The sequence below is a fragment of the Mesoplodon densirostris genome, chromosome 10 (assembly GCF_025265405.1).
Source record: "Mesoplodon densirostris isolate mMesDen1 chromosome 10, mMesDen1 primary haplotype, whole genome shotgun sequence".
Lineage (NCBI taxonomy): Eukaryota > Metazoa > Chordata > Mammalia > Artiodactyla > Ziphiidae > Mesoplodon > Mesoplodon densirostris.
In genome coordinates this window covers 31,196,756-31,213,950 of record NC_082670.1, presented here as the reverse complement: position 1 = coordinate 31,213,950, position 17,195 = coordinate 31,196,756, and the positions used below count along the sequence as shown (strand labels likewise).

At 36.6% G+C, this 17,195-nt stretch overlaps 1 protein-coding gene across 1 annotated transcript in view; it reads left to right on the top strand.

Annotated features, from left to right (window-relative positions):
* The window catches only part of CDC5L (cell division cycle 5 like), a 43,702-nt gene extending 27,414 nt beyond the window's left edge, over positions 1-16,288 (top strand). The window contains exons 14-16 of the mRNA XM_060110411.1: positions 1,919-2,116; positions 13,353-13,565; positions 14,342-16,288. Coding sequence (XP_059966394.1) covers positions 1,919-2,116; positions 13,353-13,565; positions 14,342-14,446 — 516 coding nt within the window. The 3' untranslated portion in view covers positions 14,447-16,288. The remainder of the gene's footprint in view (positions 1-1,918; positions 2,117-13,352; positions 13,566-14,341) is intronic.
* The last annotated feature ends 907 nt before the right edge of the window (positions 16,289-17,195 follow it).

Genomic DNA, 17,195 nt, shown 5'->3' with positions numbered 1-17,195 from the left:
CATCCATTAGAATGGGCTAACTTGGGAGAAAACCGGTAAGGTTCCTTTGTCTGTCTTCTCTCCTGCACTTTCCCTCTCTCCTCTCTTTTTCTTACTTTCTCTTTTTCTTATTGCATATGTGATACATGTTTATTATAGGACTTTTAAAAAGAAAATAGAGAAAGGAAGGAGGGTTTAGATTTGTGTTTGTTTGCCCCTGATTCATGAGTAATTTTGACTTGCTGCCTTTTAGTAAGTGCCATGGAAGCTGTCCTCTGTTGAGTGCCTGCGCTTTGGCAGGCACATTCAGTCACTGAACCAGGTGAGAATTAGACAATGAACTTGATGCTTGAACAGTTTCCTCTTTTTAGAGTGAAAATAAGAGGGGAAGATGTAATTTAGGAAATAAATTTTCCTGAATTTATTGTATATATGGAAACCTGAAATAAAGATCACGTTGCTAATAGAGATTCTGTAAGGGACAAATTCTAATAACTTTTTTTGATAATAATGTAAGTAGTGCTTTGGAATTATTTGAAATGATTACACAGTAGTTTAAATATCCTCCCATATTTTATTTATCTATCTATAGTCCCCTTTGTTCCTAAGAATTTGAAGCAGCTATTTACTTAGCAGATTCTTTAGGGATGGTTTAAATAGAACTTAGCTGTACTCTCTCCTAATTATTATAAGAGCTGAATTTGTAAATTTTTACTGTGTACAGTTTCAGAGTGAAATACCATTTCTCTGATGATACAGTACCCGATTTTCATTAAGTATGTTAAAATTGATTTGTTTCCATTATTTCCCCTAAGAGGTATTGTTTAAAAGTATCCATTCTTTATCTTCTAGAGACTTGATTTTCCATTTTTTGGTTTAAATTTTTTCATATGCTAGTTATTTATCTTGACTTTATGTATTTTGGCCTGTGTTTATTTTCTGATGTTCCTGGAGTGATTGAAAGCTTTCTATAAAGCACAAAAAGTAATTGTCAGTTTTTCATGAGCCATGAAGCAAAGGCTGGAAAAAGTTCATGTGGTATGTTCATGGAGTCTGTGTGTCTGGTGCTGGGCTGGCTCTTTGTGTATACTGTGTCACTTAATTCTCATAACAAACATGTTAGGTATTATCTCCACTGTACAGATGAGAAATGGGCTCACAGAAGTTGAGCAAGTTCAGATAGCTACTTAAGTGCTAAATCTGTGATTGGAGCCCAGGCTTGTCCAACTCCATCCTCATTCTATCATCTTAAACCGTATCTTTTCTAGTGAACAGAAGCTGGTCTATGATCCATCATTATTTGATTTGTGCCTCCGGTCTTATTCTCTGGCAATGGCAGGGGCATTCTTTCAGATGAGAAAAAAGGCAGGTGTCAAAAAAACACCTACTTCCCCTTCACCATACTAGGAAGTCCAGAGTATAGCGGGGGATGGTAGAGTGGGAGGAGCACCCGCACACGTTGGTGCCCAGTCATTGGCTTGGGTGTGACCTTGCCTTGTCTGCTTACTAGTGTTGTATTTTTGAACAAGTGGTTTAACCTCGCTAAGCCTTAGTTTCATCAGCTTTAAAGTGAGGTTAATGTTTACTGCTTTGTAAGGGTGGTGTGCTGTTTGGAGATAAAGTAGGTAAAACTTTTCAATTCAGTTCCTGGCACATAGTAGGTATCTGAGAAATGGTAGCTGCTATTATAATGAGTGAAGGCAAAGGATGTTTACATTATCAGGGATGATACATGGATGCTTGGCTTTTCAGGTCAACCTGCATTGACTTCTAGGCTTCTTGATTAATTTTGCTTAGGTATTATAACCCCCTTCCAAAAAAACAGTTAACCAGAGCTCATTGTCTTTGCCCAGAGGAGTAAAAACTAGTCTTTTAAAGCTTTCTGTTGATGGCAAGTATCTCTAGTACTCAAGCTTATTGTTATTATTATTGTGAACAGGCCCAGGATGTTCTGGTACAGGAGATGGAAGTGGTAAAACAAGGTATGAGCCACGGAGAACTCTCAAGTGAAGCTTATAACCAGGTGTGGGAAGAATGCTACAGTCAAGTTTTATATCTTCCTGGGCAGAGCCGCTACACACGGGCCAACCTAGCTAGCAAAAAGGACAGAATTGAGTCACTGGAAAAGAGGCTTGAGGTTGGTATCCTTTTAAAATTCTAATTTAAATGTACTTTGATTGAAATAATGAACCAGATAATACCACTGGAGACAACTTCAGGAAAATAGATCTAAGGTAATTGTTTTCGAATTTCTTGAGGAAAAACTGCACTGAAGTGTTTGATCTTCCTTGGCCTTCTTCATTGGTTTTTCAGAGCTGCTGGCCTTCATGATGAAGAATGCCCTCCAAGTTGACCACAGGTCAATCAGAACCTTTTAGATGTGGGGGCCAAGAGCCAAGAAGTGAACACTGGTCACTCAGAAGAGTGTAGAGCAGTGCTAGAAGAGCAATGCGGTTTTCTCAAGGGGGGCTCTCAGTGTACCAGGGAGCTTTCTTTCTGTAGCCAGAAGGGCACACTTAACAGAACTTTGGTATCTTTCTGCTCATCCTCGGATTCCTGTCAGTTTGTTACAGGGAGAGCACTGAGCTGGATTATCCAGACAATGACTTCTGTGATTTTTTCATGTCTATGAAAATGTTGAAACATACTAGATGGGAGTTTCATGGCATGTGGTTTCTTAATATAGTCTGCATGTTTTGAATTCCAATATCTGTGTATGCATTTTGCCAGTGGTATGTAAATTGTGGTTCACAGACCGCTAGGCTGCCTTGTGAATTCTTAATGGTGGTCTTCAGGGATGTTTCTGAGGCCAGGATATCTTGGGCTGGGAAGGAGAAAGGGGTGCTTCAGGCAATCACAGTGGCCTCAAATTCCGCTTATGTGATTACCAATTTCTCTGCAGAAAGTAGGTTTGGAAATATTTTTATTTGGGGTTAAAATAAAAAAATAGTAAAATCACTTAGGGGTGTTTGGGGCTGTGTGGGGCTAGGGAAATGAACTGGAAAAAGTGATATCCTATTAAAATTAACATTTTTGATTTTACCTTTAAGTTCACATGTATAGACACTAATGGTAATGCCTGTGCACATCTTTTATCATTTAGTGGGAAATCAGACTTTCTGAAGTAATTCTCATCTTGGGTGAAATTTTAGCAATCAAGTGCTGCTGGTTACTCTAGCTGTGTTACTAATTTCCAGCAGGGTGTGCTGTTGCTCTGTGTTTTAATTCACAAAGTCAGGGAAACTAAAAAGAACATCAGTGGTTAAATTTAAGTTATATTTTCTGTTATGTAGGCTTCATTTCTTATAAGTGGTAGTTAGCAGTGTAATTCTGATCTAAGGTCAGCATCATAATTGATTGGAAAGCTATTTGGAAAGCTTCCTGTAACACTTATACATAAATACTTAGGGGTCTCACTTAGTTTGAAAATCTCATTCGAGGTGGGTAAACTCTTTCTTCCTCAAGTGGTAAGGACATTTTGTGCTGTTTAAAATATAAAAAAAAGTTTTTCCCTAAATCTCATTTAGTTTGTTGAGGCACTAACTTTCATGACAGCAAATAAATGTGTCACAAAGTGAGTGGTGCCATAAAGTACAGTAATTTTTATTTCTATGTTGAATTGGTCTTGTGAGTTTTGAAGGGAAAAATACAGAGAGAACCACTGCTGTTCTTTTGGAGATTTATTTGGGTCGTTTATGAGCAACCATTAAAAACATGTGGTTCTCTTTGTTCAGTTCAGTACCAGGAACTGAAATCTTCTGTTGAACTATTTTTGCTGAAGGATTGGTGATTTTGGAAGAATATTCATAAAACAGTCTGAAGTAATTTTTCTTTTCTTGACTCCTGGATAACTCGCTTTAATGTTTACCCAACTAGTTACTTTTGAAGAACACGTAATCAAATCCTTTAATTTAATAAACTGTGCTTATTTCAAATGAAAGTTCATTAAATCTTTAAAAAGAAGAAAAGAGACTCAAAAACCCAAATAAACAAATACCCCATTTTATTTGTATTCATTCCCTAATTCAGAACTAGGTTTGTCTTAGCTTATTTTAGTTTTTGAAGACACAATTCTCCTGGTTTGAAATACATAAATATTTTATTTCAATTGTGGTAATTCTTTCATCATTTCAGTTGATTGCTAAATTATAAACATTATTCAAAGTTTGTTGTGGGGAAGGAACTCCAGTTGTATTATATAAACTAAAGGCTGTACTTAAATTATCCTTCCACTCTTAGGTTCAGGGAGATATGCCTTGCTGTGCAAGCACAGTACACCATGGCTGCCAGTGTGTTTGAGTTTTGCTGCCATGAGCTCTGGAACAGTGAATCTAAATTATGGCCCTATCACAGCGTATCAAGCAAGATGAAATCCAGCTTTGTCGTGGTTGGTGTCTCCTAAATGGATTAAAAAAATACGCCCCGAGGTTTATATTGGAGCTAGTCTTCGAGCCATTGCTCCTGATTAATATTTGAAACTTAGAACTTAACTGAAAATCCTTAAGATACTCATTTAAAACTAGTAGAACCATCTCAGATTTTATGTAGAATGTTGTGGGTGGTACAAGGAGTCTGTTAAATAAATAGAATCAGTGTAGTTGCAGGTCAGAAGTAAGTGGGAAGGACTTCTGAATTGTAACCAAGTCCATGTATTTTATTCTGCTTAGGAGGTAGACTTAATTTCAGGACCTTACCGGACATTTGTGTGTAAAATAAGGCAGCAGCTGCAAACAGAAATGACACCTAATATCAGAAAAGGAAAAGTTATAAAAACATAGCATGTTGAGGCCATTTAAATATGGCGGCAAAAAGCCCTGTTATTTGGATAGCTTTGAGGGTGTTATGGGTATATGGTAGGGGGGTAGAGTGATTGCTCTTTATAGTGATACCACAGTTAATAAGAAAAGCTTAATTTCTGTTCAGTGTTATGTTTTTAAAAAACAGAAAAAGAGGGATGGCTATATCTGTAGAAAAAGTTTCATCAAGTGGTTAAAAGTAAAAAGCTTTAGTACTTTATTTAATCACACATTTAGTGAATGTTACTGAGCATCTACTCTGTGCCAGCCTTTGTACTAGGCCCTGGGTGTATAGCAGGGAACGAGGCAGATGAGCTCTGTGCTCTTGTGGACTTCACGTTAAGTGTTTTCCAGATAAATGGAGAAGAACCTCATTTTCCGATGCTAGATAAATGAGTCATTACTGTATTTGGGAAGTGCAAATAGAATTTGAAGTGTTCTAATTTGTTTCCACTTTAAGTGGAAGTAGGAAATCGTCTGAAGACATAATTATTTTGAGTGAAATAATTTCCAGTAGGTGCAAAAGTGAAATGAGAAGTCTGAATTTAGGCCTGCCATTAAATTTAATAGTATTTGAAATAGTATCTAAACTGCTGTGTTGAGGAAGTTTGGCTGAAAAGTAGATTTTGTCATGTTAGCTGTAAAAATGGAAAGGCTTTCCTTAGAGGTGGAAACTAGGTCCAGAGGTAATACTTCTCCCTGTATTTTACTGGCACAGTCAATTTAGTCAAGAAATACTATGTAACATTGACTTCTTAGAAATAAAGTAACTTAAAGAACACAGATAACACATTTAAAATCCTTCTCAGTGTATTTGTAGAACTCTTTTGGGGACCCCTGACTTTACTGAATGGTTATATTTCAGCAAAATTGGCTGCACAATGGATCTCATTTTCTCAGTGATTTTCATTATAAAGTTAGTATTTTTACACAGGAAAAAAATTCCCTTAATACTTTAAAGAGTGAAAACTTAGGGTAAAGATTAAATTGGTGGGCAGTTCGAGGTGGAGGGATTATACGTTGTATCTCAGCAGGCTTGCGCTTATGTTCCCTTGTGGGTGAGTGGGTGTGTGTGTGGGGTGGCATGCGGTGGCAGGAGACAAGTCCCCAGTATTCTGGAATGCTCTCATCCTTAAGTTCTGCCCTCTGCCATGACCCTTAAAGGCATTAACAGATTTCTTGGTTGTTTCTAGCAAGAACTCTGGGAGCTGGACTAGAGATCTCCTATGATACAACCGTGTTGCTTTTATTATGCCTCAGCGTTGAGTTGAATTTGTTTCATGCAGTTTATGAGTTTCATTTCCTAACTTATGCAAATGTAAAATGCTCTCGGCATTGCTTTATTGGTACATTACTGTTCTTGGAGATGTGTTTAGTAAGGTTTTGCCTTATTGCTTAGCTTGCTTTGCAGGGATGCAATCTGATGGTTGCTAACTGATAGATGCTGAAAATAATCACTGAATTGGACCTGCATCTCATCAATACAGAGATGGTTCACTGCTAAAACTTAATGCTAGTGAACAGTATAGAGATTAAAGGAGAGTCACTCATGGTCTCTTGTTTGCAAACCTTTCGGTGGCTGAACCACATCTTTACTGCTATAGGATCATATTGTGGAATGATGGACTAGGAAGTGGAGCTGCCATTAACTATATTTATTTTAGGTATCCTGAAACCTGTTTGGCTAGTGGTATAAGGTTATATTCTGGGTCCCCAAGCAAGAATTTCAGTAAGGGATGCTCTTAATGTTTCTGAACCTCAGTGTAACAGACTTTAACTGAAGACAGTATTGGAGACCCAAGGATAATGTGTTTACTTTGGAATTACTTAAGCTTAGTAACCTTAACAAACTTAGTGAGTTTGAAAGTAACAATTACACTTTTATAAGTCCCATACAGCCCCCTTTTGTAATGACCCGAGGAAACACTTATGGTTCCACTGATTCATCTCCTGGGGACCATCAGTTTTCCATTGGTCTCTGGCCAGTCTTTTTTAGACAGTTTCTCTTCTATGCACTTAAAAAATAACATTTGTAGGCTTTTTTTTTTTCTAAAAATAATACCTGTACTTTGTAGACATTTTTAAATAAAAAAAATAAAGAGAAAAGCCTACCATTCAAATGTAATCACCTTAAACATCTTGCGGTGTGTGTATGTATAAGATTAAATATGATAGAAAAAGATGAATATATGAACATCTACACATATCTATGTGTGGGTGAAAGGAAGAAGGCCTTTAAAACTAAATTGGGATCATTTAATAGTATAATATTGTAAGTATCATTCAAAAAAATCACTTGCTCTCTTTTAAAGTCTGTTGCAAAGGATGAGCTTTGGTGAAATCTGTAAATAATTATTCTAGTTATATTCTGCCCAACTTCTTAAAAAGTTGTTAAATAACCTTTTTTGCCCATAAAAATTTCTGGGATGTTCATTCTCCTATAGTTTTATAGCTTGTTAAGAATAAAAGAATTAGGAATTAAAAAACATAAGCAGGGGAAATGCTTTTCTCCAGTGTCAAACAAAATTCTTATAAGTGGCCTACGTACAGGTTAATGTCTAAATCAGGGAAGGAATGATGGGCAAATTCATTAATTGAGATCTTGTTTATGTGTGTCTAGAATAATTTGTTTTTCAGTGAACTGTCTGGTGACATTAAGCCATTTAGCCCCACAGCTTGACTTTCTTCAGGCATGTTTGCATTTCAGGGGCTGAGGCAGGGAGGACATCTGGTTTAGTAGCTGTGGTGTAGCCTAATGTGTTGGACTTTCAAGTGGGACACAACTGCATAGCTTCATCTCTTAGTGACTCTGTGGCCTAGAGCAAGTTACTTAACCTCTCTGGGTCTCAAATTTTCTTACCTGTAAAAATTTGGGAGTGTAATTGTTTTTTAGTCTCATGGAAATGAGAGTTTGAGATAATGTAAGATTAAATGAGATACTGTGTGCCTTGCAGTTGGCAAGTTTTAGTGAATAGGAGTTCTCTCCCATGTTTCTTAGGTTCATATCATTCTTAGTGTTAGCTAAATTAGATTAAATTGATATTTATCAAGTTATTCACCTTGAATAACAGGCTGGGTAAGTTTTCTGTTCTCTGAATTTTGATGAATGTCTGAAATATGAGAGACATGGGTCAATTTTAGGAGAGAGGTTTGAGTAATACTTAAAGGCTCAGATTTTGTTTAATATAAATGAATTTTACATAATTGTGGTTTTAACATTTCATATGTACATTTTGGTATGTTGAAGTAGTTTACATACTTATAAATTTTAATGTCTCCATTATGTTTCATTGTACTGATGTTTCATGGTTTGTGGTGTATGGTCTTAACAAAATAGTTATCCTTTAGAGTAGATATTGAATTTGAATTTTAAAAAACCTTTTATTATGGGAATTGTCAAATACACGCCAAAGTCGACTAGTGTAATGAGTCCTCACGTGTTATCACCCAGATATGACAGCCACTCTTATTTCATGTTATTCTCCCCCTCCCACTATTTGAAACAAATTCCAGACATCATATCGTAAAACAGAATTATGATGCATGAAATTCGTCAGCTTGGTCCCCCTACACATTTGTATTAGATATATTCTCATTCATCTCCTCTTGAACTTTATGCTTTCATTTTGGATGTAGTCAGCTTTAATTATATCAAGTGTTGTCCTGCTTTAAAATCCTAATAGTTATAGTGAACTTCATTTAAGATTATTAGAAATTTTGTGCTGATACATATATAAGCACAAACTTCCATTATAATCATATTTGGGAGGCTTGTCTGGTGACACGTGAACAAAGTATTTAATCCTAATTCCATTACTAACTTCGTTAGGTGTTTTAAGAAGACTTTAAAGTATATCTCTAAGTGCAGTTAAGGATTTGGAAAAAATGATTTCGACAACTTTTGGTAAATCAGCTATAAATGCAGTGGTTTGAAAATCATTTTTTGGAAGAACTTTTGGTAAATCAGCTGTAAGAGGCAGTGCAAGCTCCTTAAGCCTGTTTTGTTCAAAATAAGTTGTCCCGCAGGGCAGTTGCTAATGCTTAATTGTAGTTTTTAAAAGGGCTTAGAAATATTAATCTGGTTAATCCTGCGTCTGGTTCTTCTCAATTCTGCATATTTTAAACAATAAGTTTTTATACTCTGTTGGACTTTAATGTTGTTTCTGTGTATGAATGTGGGGCGGGGGAGTTGGGGCTGATTTAAGGTAGTTCTGTTCCATACGTGCATGTGTGTTTCATGCTTGAGATTTATTGGCTAGGAAAAGGCCAGACGTTATAGGTTAGTTTTTTTTCCTCCTAAAATGTATCGAGCAGTCATAGGTTGAGCATTTTACAAAGTACTGTATGCAGATATCTTCCTTTACGTTTTAATGATCAGATGGCAGATGTAAGATAAGTAAGCTAAAATTGAATATTAAAAGCTGTATTCCGTTTTTTCTTTATATTTTTATACTAACATATAGCTATTTGATTTTTTCTGTACTTTAATTTTTTGGTATAATTTATTTCCATATTTGCTTGGAATCTTAGCGCAATATTTGAGCCAGAAGATGTTAATAAAGCTTGAGCTAAATGAAATAAAATTGTTGGCATTAATAAAATTGTTGGCATTAGCAACTTTGCAGTTTTAAAAGCTTTGGTGTTTTGGGAATAATAAATGACTCAACTGTGTGAGGTGAGGTAACTTCCACATACAAGGTACCAGTCATACTAAATGTGCCTTGATGACTAATTAAACACCTTCTGAGCCTATTATGCTGTTATACCAAATTGGAAATTGGATTTCCGTGGAGTGCAGTGTATATCTTAACCAATAAAAATGATAATTTGTATGACTAATTTTAAAAAGTATGTATTAATTTGAAATTCTGTGCTGTTAAGGTTTTTGGAATGTGTATTCAAATCCATATGTGATTAGAATTTCTAATGTTGGTATTCTTGGAACATGTTGAATTATAGTATAAGGAACTTGATGCAACTAACTTATGGATTTAGTTGTTCACTTTTTACTGGGAATGAGGACTTTTTGGTAGGTCTAGTTAAAAGAAAACAGCTGACACCTAGCTTCTGTAATGACAGTGGCTGAAACAGGATTCTCCATCCTATTGCCTATTAGAATCATCTGGGGGCTTTAAAAATACAGTAGTCTGAGACCATTGAAATAAGGGTCTCTGGGTTTATAGCAGCGGTAGACTTTAAAAGCTGTACGGTTAATTCTAAAGTTTAGCCGGGGTTGAATAGCATAGCTTAAAAAGATGTGCTCCAGTACCGGCTACTTGGTGTGGTGGTCCTCAAGAGGCAAACTGCTCACTTACAAGAAGAAACAGCTGTTTTTCCTTGCTTTAGTCCCAGGAAGGGGATCTCCATCATTTTAAAAATTAAAGTCGGAATTTAAAGGAGGGTTTTAAAGTGTCATCCATATAGTCCCTTGGTCCGTTAGAGAGGAGAGCAAAATGGTTAAACTCGTAGTACCTATAATAATTGTAATCAGAGCTAACATTTGTTGACTGCTTACTTTATGTCACTTACTGGGCGGCTAAGGGCTTTTCTGTACATTGTCTTAGGGTTCATAGTAACTTTTAGCAATGACTGCCATTTTACTGATGGAGAAAAGGAAATGCAGAGGTTAAATAACCTACATCAACTCAAAACAGCTGGGTGGCCGTGCTGGGTAGAAAGAGTGACTCACTTCTCCACTCCACTGTGCTGCTGACTTGGCCCAGTATTTCCTGACTCTTAGAAGGCAGATCATTGCTGTGGAACTCACTTTGATTTGTTATCTGTTAGAGGAAGATGGCTCTTTTATAAAGGACATTATTTATTCATGGATTTAGTCTTCAAGTGCTTTGCAGAGGAATAAAAGCTTATTAACTTTTATAAAATGCTGAAGATAGGAATTGTTTTAAAAGAGCTTTATGTAAATTAATTTTAGATCCATCTCATGTTCTTAAGGCGCACATGCAACGTGTCCCTTCCCTGCCATCCCCTCTGCCCTAGACTTATTTGACTTTGACTTCAATAAAGTAAGCTGGAGATGGATAGGTATGAAGTACTACTTTTCTAGTAGAAGTGTACTTTATATTTTGGGGAACACTGTGTTTCTGGTGTTCTTACATATTCTAAAAACAAAAAAGGGCATTGAGATTGACATATTTGTTTTAAATCAGACGTAATGCATTGAAGTGCATGTTTCAAAGTTGTTATCTTGGAAAGCTATATATTTCTTTTGGTGATTATATTGTTCCTAAATATTTAGAAAAACATCCTATGAACAGCTTTCTTATCAATATTTTGTATTTGACAGTATTTTCTCATGGGACCATTTCTGCTTATCTCGCCCCCACCGCCACATTCAGTATTTCAGAAAAAAAATTGTCACACTGTCTCCCTTGTTACAGGGTGCTCTCAGTTACATTATTATGAATTACAGAGTATCATTTGGGTATATATTATCCTGAAACTACTTAGTTTTGATTGCTTATAGAAGTCACTTGATGGAATCAGTTTGGAGGAGGGTGGGGGAGGAACAGATACAAAGAAATTAACACAGATTTAATAATTATCCCTAAGGCTTTGACCTCACAATTTTAAGTGTTGTATGTTGGAAACAAGCATTTGCAGATCATGATGAAGTGATAACATTGTGGGACGTAGAATGTACACCTAGAGAAGGCGTTATGCTAATGGGATTCTGCATCCCACATCTCCTTCCTTCTCAGCCGTCTCTCCTTGGACCCTCTAAGCTGGGGCTTTCTCTGCCCTTCTGCATCAGCTCTAGAGTTTTGTTGAAACCTTCTGCTAATTGTCCCTCTCCAGTTCTCTTTTGAGTTTATACGTTTTAAATTCTTTTCACCTAATTTTAGACTCATCTGAGGAGGCAGCCCACTTGTGCTCAGTATACATGCTTAATAGGAAAACTGTCATTTCTCTTAAATTTATGGTGTCTTTTTGCTCCTCAAACATTACAAAGTTTTTTTTTTTGTTGCCAAATGTGATATTCTCTTTCTCTTATTTGGTTTTATGCCAAATTTAGGATTATAACCTTATAAAAATAATCAAGTAATTTTGTACTTTGAAGGGTGGGATTGCTGGATCATATGGAAACTATTTTTAGATTTTTGAAGAATCTCCATACTGTTTTCCATAGTGCCTGCACCAGTTTATATTCCCACCAACAGTGTAGGAGGGTTCTCTTTTCTCTACACCCTCTTCAGCATTTGTTATTTGTAGACTTTTTAATGATGGCCATTTTGACCGGTGTGAGGTGGAGTTTTGATTTGCATTTCTCTGATAATTAGTGATGATGAGCATCTTTTCATGTGCCTTTGGCCATCTCTATGTCTTCTTTGGAGAAATGTCTATTTAGGTCTTCTGCCCATTTTTTGATTGGGTTGTTTGTTTTTTTGTTATTGAGTTATATGAGCTGTTTTTATATTTTTGGAAATTAAGCCCTTGTCAGTCGCATCATTTGCAAGTAGGTTGTCTTTTCGTTTTGTTTATGGTTTCCTTTGCTGAGCAAAAGCTTATAAGTTTGATTTGGTCCCATTTGTTTATTTTTGCTTTTGCTTCTATTGCCTTGGGAGACTGACCTAAGAGAACATTGGTATAATTTATGTCAGAGGATGTTTTGCCTATGTTCTCTTCCATGAGTTTTATGGTGTCATGTCTTATATTTAAGTCTTTAAGCCATTTTGAATTTATTATGGTGTGAGGGTGTGTTCTAACTTCATTCATTTACACGCGGCTGTCCAACTTTCCCAACACCACTTGCTGAAGAGACTGTCTTTTCCCCATTGTATGTTCTTGCCTCCTTTGTCAAAGATTAATTGACCGTGAGTGTGTGGGTTTATTTCTGGGCTCTCTATTCTGTTCCATTGATACATATATGTGTTTTTGTGCCAGTATCATGCTGTTATTTATTTATTTATTTATTTATTTATTTATTTATTTATTTATTTATTTATTTATTTATTTATTTATGGCTGCGTCGGGTCTTCATTGCTGCGTGCAGGCTTTTCTCTAGTTGCTGCGAGTGGAGGCTACTTTTTGTTGTGGTGCGTGGGCTTCTCCTTGCAGTGGCTTCTCTTGTTGCGGAGCACGGGCTCTAGGCACGTGGGCTTCAGTAGCTGTGGCTTGTGGGCTCTAGATTGCAGGCTCAGTAGTTGTGGTGCACAGGCTTAGTTGCTCTGCGGCATGTGGGGATTTTCCCAGATCAGGGCTTGAACCCATGCCCCCTTCATTGGCAGGTGGATTCTTAACCACTGCGCCACCAGGGAAGCCCCCATGCTGTTTTGATTACTGTAGCTTTGTAGTATTGTCCAAAGTCTGAGAGGGTTATGCCTCCTGCTTTGTTCTTTTTCCTCAGGGTTGCTTTGGCAATTTTGGATCTTTTATGGTTCCATATAAATTTTAGGATTATTTGTTCTAGTTCTGTGAAAAATGTCATGGGTAATTTGATAGAGATTGCATCTAATGTACTTTTGCTTTGAGGTAGTAGGTGACCAGTTGTGCCTTTTTAGTCCTGTTATTTAGCCTGCTTTTCTCATGTGTGCTGATGTGATCTTCCCCGACCCCCAGATAAACAGGGGTCACATGACGACAGAAGCCAAGAGAGCTGCAAAGATGGAAAAGAAGATGAAAATTTTGCTTGGGGGTTACCAGTCTCGTGCAATGGGGCTCATGAAACAGTTGAATGACTTATGGGACCAAATTGAGCAGGCTTACTTGGAGTTACGCACTTTTGAAGAACTCAAGAAACATGAAGATTCTGCTATTCCCCGGAGGCTAGAGGTAACGTTATTGGCTTGCAGCATTGCTTAGAAAGAGAGCTCCAAAGAATAATCAGGGCTTTCTTCTTTTCCTTCCCTTTGCAGGCTGTCTTTTGCAGTTGACATTGACTGGCTTTTTTTCAATGAGAGCCTAAAGTTTTTGACTTTCTAGTCTAGAATTGCCTGTGTGTAGGTGGATAGACCAGGCCAGTTTTGGATACACAGGCTTTTCCTGTACTAATTTTTTGTTTTGTATGTAGATGCACTGTGAAATGGAATAAGTAACCCTTGTGATTTTTTCCCCCGAAATTTAATTGCATCCCATTCATATATATAGCTCTCTGAGGTACATTAAACCAGTGTCTTTTTGTTTTGTAACTTAGGATGCTGGGAATATATCAGTAGCTAGTCATCCCAGAGCATCAAGTTCCTTTGGCCAGATTTGGTTTAACTTTATTTGCCAAGTGTGCATGATAGCCCCTGCCCAGATAAAGGGCAGCCAGGGCTTACTTAAGTGCATTTGTGGGTATTGATAGGACAATAATGGCTTGTTTATTTGAGATAGCAGCAGAGGTTTTATAACAAGATGGTAGTTGTATGACCAAATCAAAGAATGGCCACAGGACTGGTTTTATAGCAGAAGTAGTTACTATTTTTGTTTCTCTTTGGGGAATACTTACCTCTTGAAAGTGTTGACTTAATTCAGGTGTTTGTAAGATGATAAAGTACCATAAGGTATTTTTAATTTTCAGTGTGCTTACATATGAAAAAATTATTTAATGGTTTTGTTTCTTCAAGTGTCTAAAAGAAGATGTTCAGCGACAACAGGAAAGAGAAAAGGAACTTCAGCATAGATACGCTGATTTGCTGCTGGAGAAAGAGACTTTAAAGGCCAAATTCTGAAGCATATTCTCTCACAAGACAAATTAATTGCTGGTGTTCATACTCTGGAAGGCTGATGCTGATGTTTATCTTCATTGACAAATTTGCCCACCATCTGTGGTTTTTCAGTTGTTTATTTTAAATGATATCGATCTCACACATTTATGTATAAAGACTTTAACTCCACAGGACATTTTAGGGTTTAAATTATTAAGACGATCATTCTTTTAGAAGTGTCATATTTGCAGATTTTTTTTTAGTTTTGGCCTTTAATTTTAAAAGCCTGATTTTAAACTGCTGCCTGTGAGTAAACTCTCAAATAAAAACAAAATATAAAAAATTGAGAATGTAGCCTTTTGTTTGAAGTAATTAGATACTTAGAGTGCCCACAAACCAGCAAATATGTACTCTTTGTCATATTTAATGAGTAACTCTTGGGTGATCAAAATGGCGATCCAGTATCTTAATTTAAATCCTTAAGAGGCAGTCCTTTTGTGGCTTTGTTAGTTTTGACCATTTTTGCATAGGATGGTCATTTCTCTATACGTTGACAAGATGGATTAACTTTTTAATACCTCAGTGTTTTTTTCAGTGTAACTTTAGGGAGGTCTCTTCTCTGCCCAGCTACTTACACAGTTCATGGATTAGGACTCAAAAGATTTAATTTTTCTTGACCTGTTATTTTCTTGTAAATACTTTTTTGACAAAGGCATTTTAAAGATTTATTTCAACAGTACTGTGAAGCTTTATTAAAGCTCCTTGTTTATCTAAACAGGTCAGTTACACAAGTGTAGAATTTGGGGAATTCATAGAGGTGGGAAGATCTAACTTTATAACAATTCATATGGAATCGTTAGTTGGCTGGAGTTCAGTATAAGCCAGTAATGTGTTGGACTCACCAGAAAGTTTGCTTAATCTTAGACTGCTAGGAGTTACGAGAAGGGGATGGAGGGACTCATTCATTCGTCAGATATTTATTGACTATATAGCCAGTGTCTGAGTCCTGGAGATAGAACAGTGACTAAAATAGGCAGGGTTCCTGTTTTGTGGAGTTTACAGTCTATTGAGAATGATAGACAATGAAAATTCAGGGAAGAAGCGTGACTTTTCTTATGCACCAGGTGCTTATTTAAGTTTTGGAGATGAACAGTTATTAAGACAAAGTTCTTGCTCCCGTGTAGGTGACATTAGTGGGAGGAATACCAAACATACAGGGAAAAGTATCAGATCGTGAACTTTAGATTTAGTGGAGGGAATTAAAATAGGGTGACGAGAGATAGTACCTGGGTGGCTGCTGTAGGTTGGATGATCAGAGAGCTCTCTGAGGAGATGTAGTTGGCATCTTAGAAGGAGCCATCCTTGTGAGGTTCAGGGAAGAGCAGTGCCGACAGAGTTAAGAACTAGCACAAAGCCGCTTTGGTGTATTTGAGGAGCAGAAAGGAAAACAGTGTGAGTAGAGTGTCAACAATGGCATTTGTATGAGTCCTGGTTGGATAGGGCCATATAGGAAGCTGTCGTAAGGAATTTGGGTCTTATTCTAACTATGATGGGAAGCTATGAGAAGATTTTAGCAAAGGAATGACACTATCAGATTTATCCTGTGGCTATACTGTTATGTCTCACCAGGCTGAAGGTAAGGAAGCCAGTTCATGTAGGACCCTGATGCAGTAATCCAGGCAAACAACAATAGCGACTCAAACTAGGATAGAGCCAGTCCTGATGGAGACAGGTTGGAAGAATTTGAGCAGTAATAATTCTGTAGTCTCATCTGTAGTCTTTATAAATAAATTTATGTTTTCCAGGTATCTAGTCACTTAATTCTAGTACTTTTTTTCAGTAATTTCACATGTAATTTTAGGAAATACTTTGATCTATGGTTAATGATAATATTTCTTCTAATAGTTTTATTTAATTTTTATTGCATGTTTTGTTGGCTGAAGTGTTAAATAATGATGATGGTGATAGTGGACATTCTTGTTTTATTTCTCATTTTAATGGGTGCATCAATAGTGTTTTACCTATAGGTTGGCTGTTTTGAGTCAGGTATTCTTTTCTTTATCTAGAAAGGAAATACCCTCTATTTTTAGATTTTAAAGAACTTGAATTAGAAATGCCTCTGGAACTGTCAGATATACTTCTTGGGTATCCATTAAGATGATCTTATTTTTGGGGGGGTTTTTTTCTTCATTTGATTTGTTGATGATGCTTTAATAGATTTTCCAACATCAAACCATCTTTGAACTCCTGGAATCAGGTCAGTTAGTTAAAAAAAATTTTTTTTAAAGATTTACAGTTTACTTGCTTCGTATGTAGACTTGAGTTATAAGGTTTAAAAATAGCCGATCAAATAATATTAATAAAGAGTCACTTTGTTTTTGAAATTTGAAGTAATGCACATACCCATATCCTAAAAAATGACCAAGAATTTCATCGTTTTGAACCTGGCAGTCTTTCTGCAATTGTAAACTGCTCATGATTTTGCCTTTTAGCAGTGCAGCTTTAACTGATAAACAGATGTGCCACCCTTTGTCAGTGTCCTGTAATGCCTCGGGTTTCTTTACCAACACCCTCTGAGAGCAATTTGGGTGGCTGTTTTAACATTCACCTTTATTGTATTCTCTTACAGGTGTTCATTCAGTGGTGGTATACAAACTGGTGTTCAAAAGCACGTTCAAGTTTCAGTAAATTTGGGGCAGAAATTAAATGTGATAAAGAGCCAAAAGAAACCACCACTACGAGTGAGAGCTCTCTTTGAGATTATCAATATTAG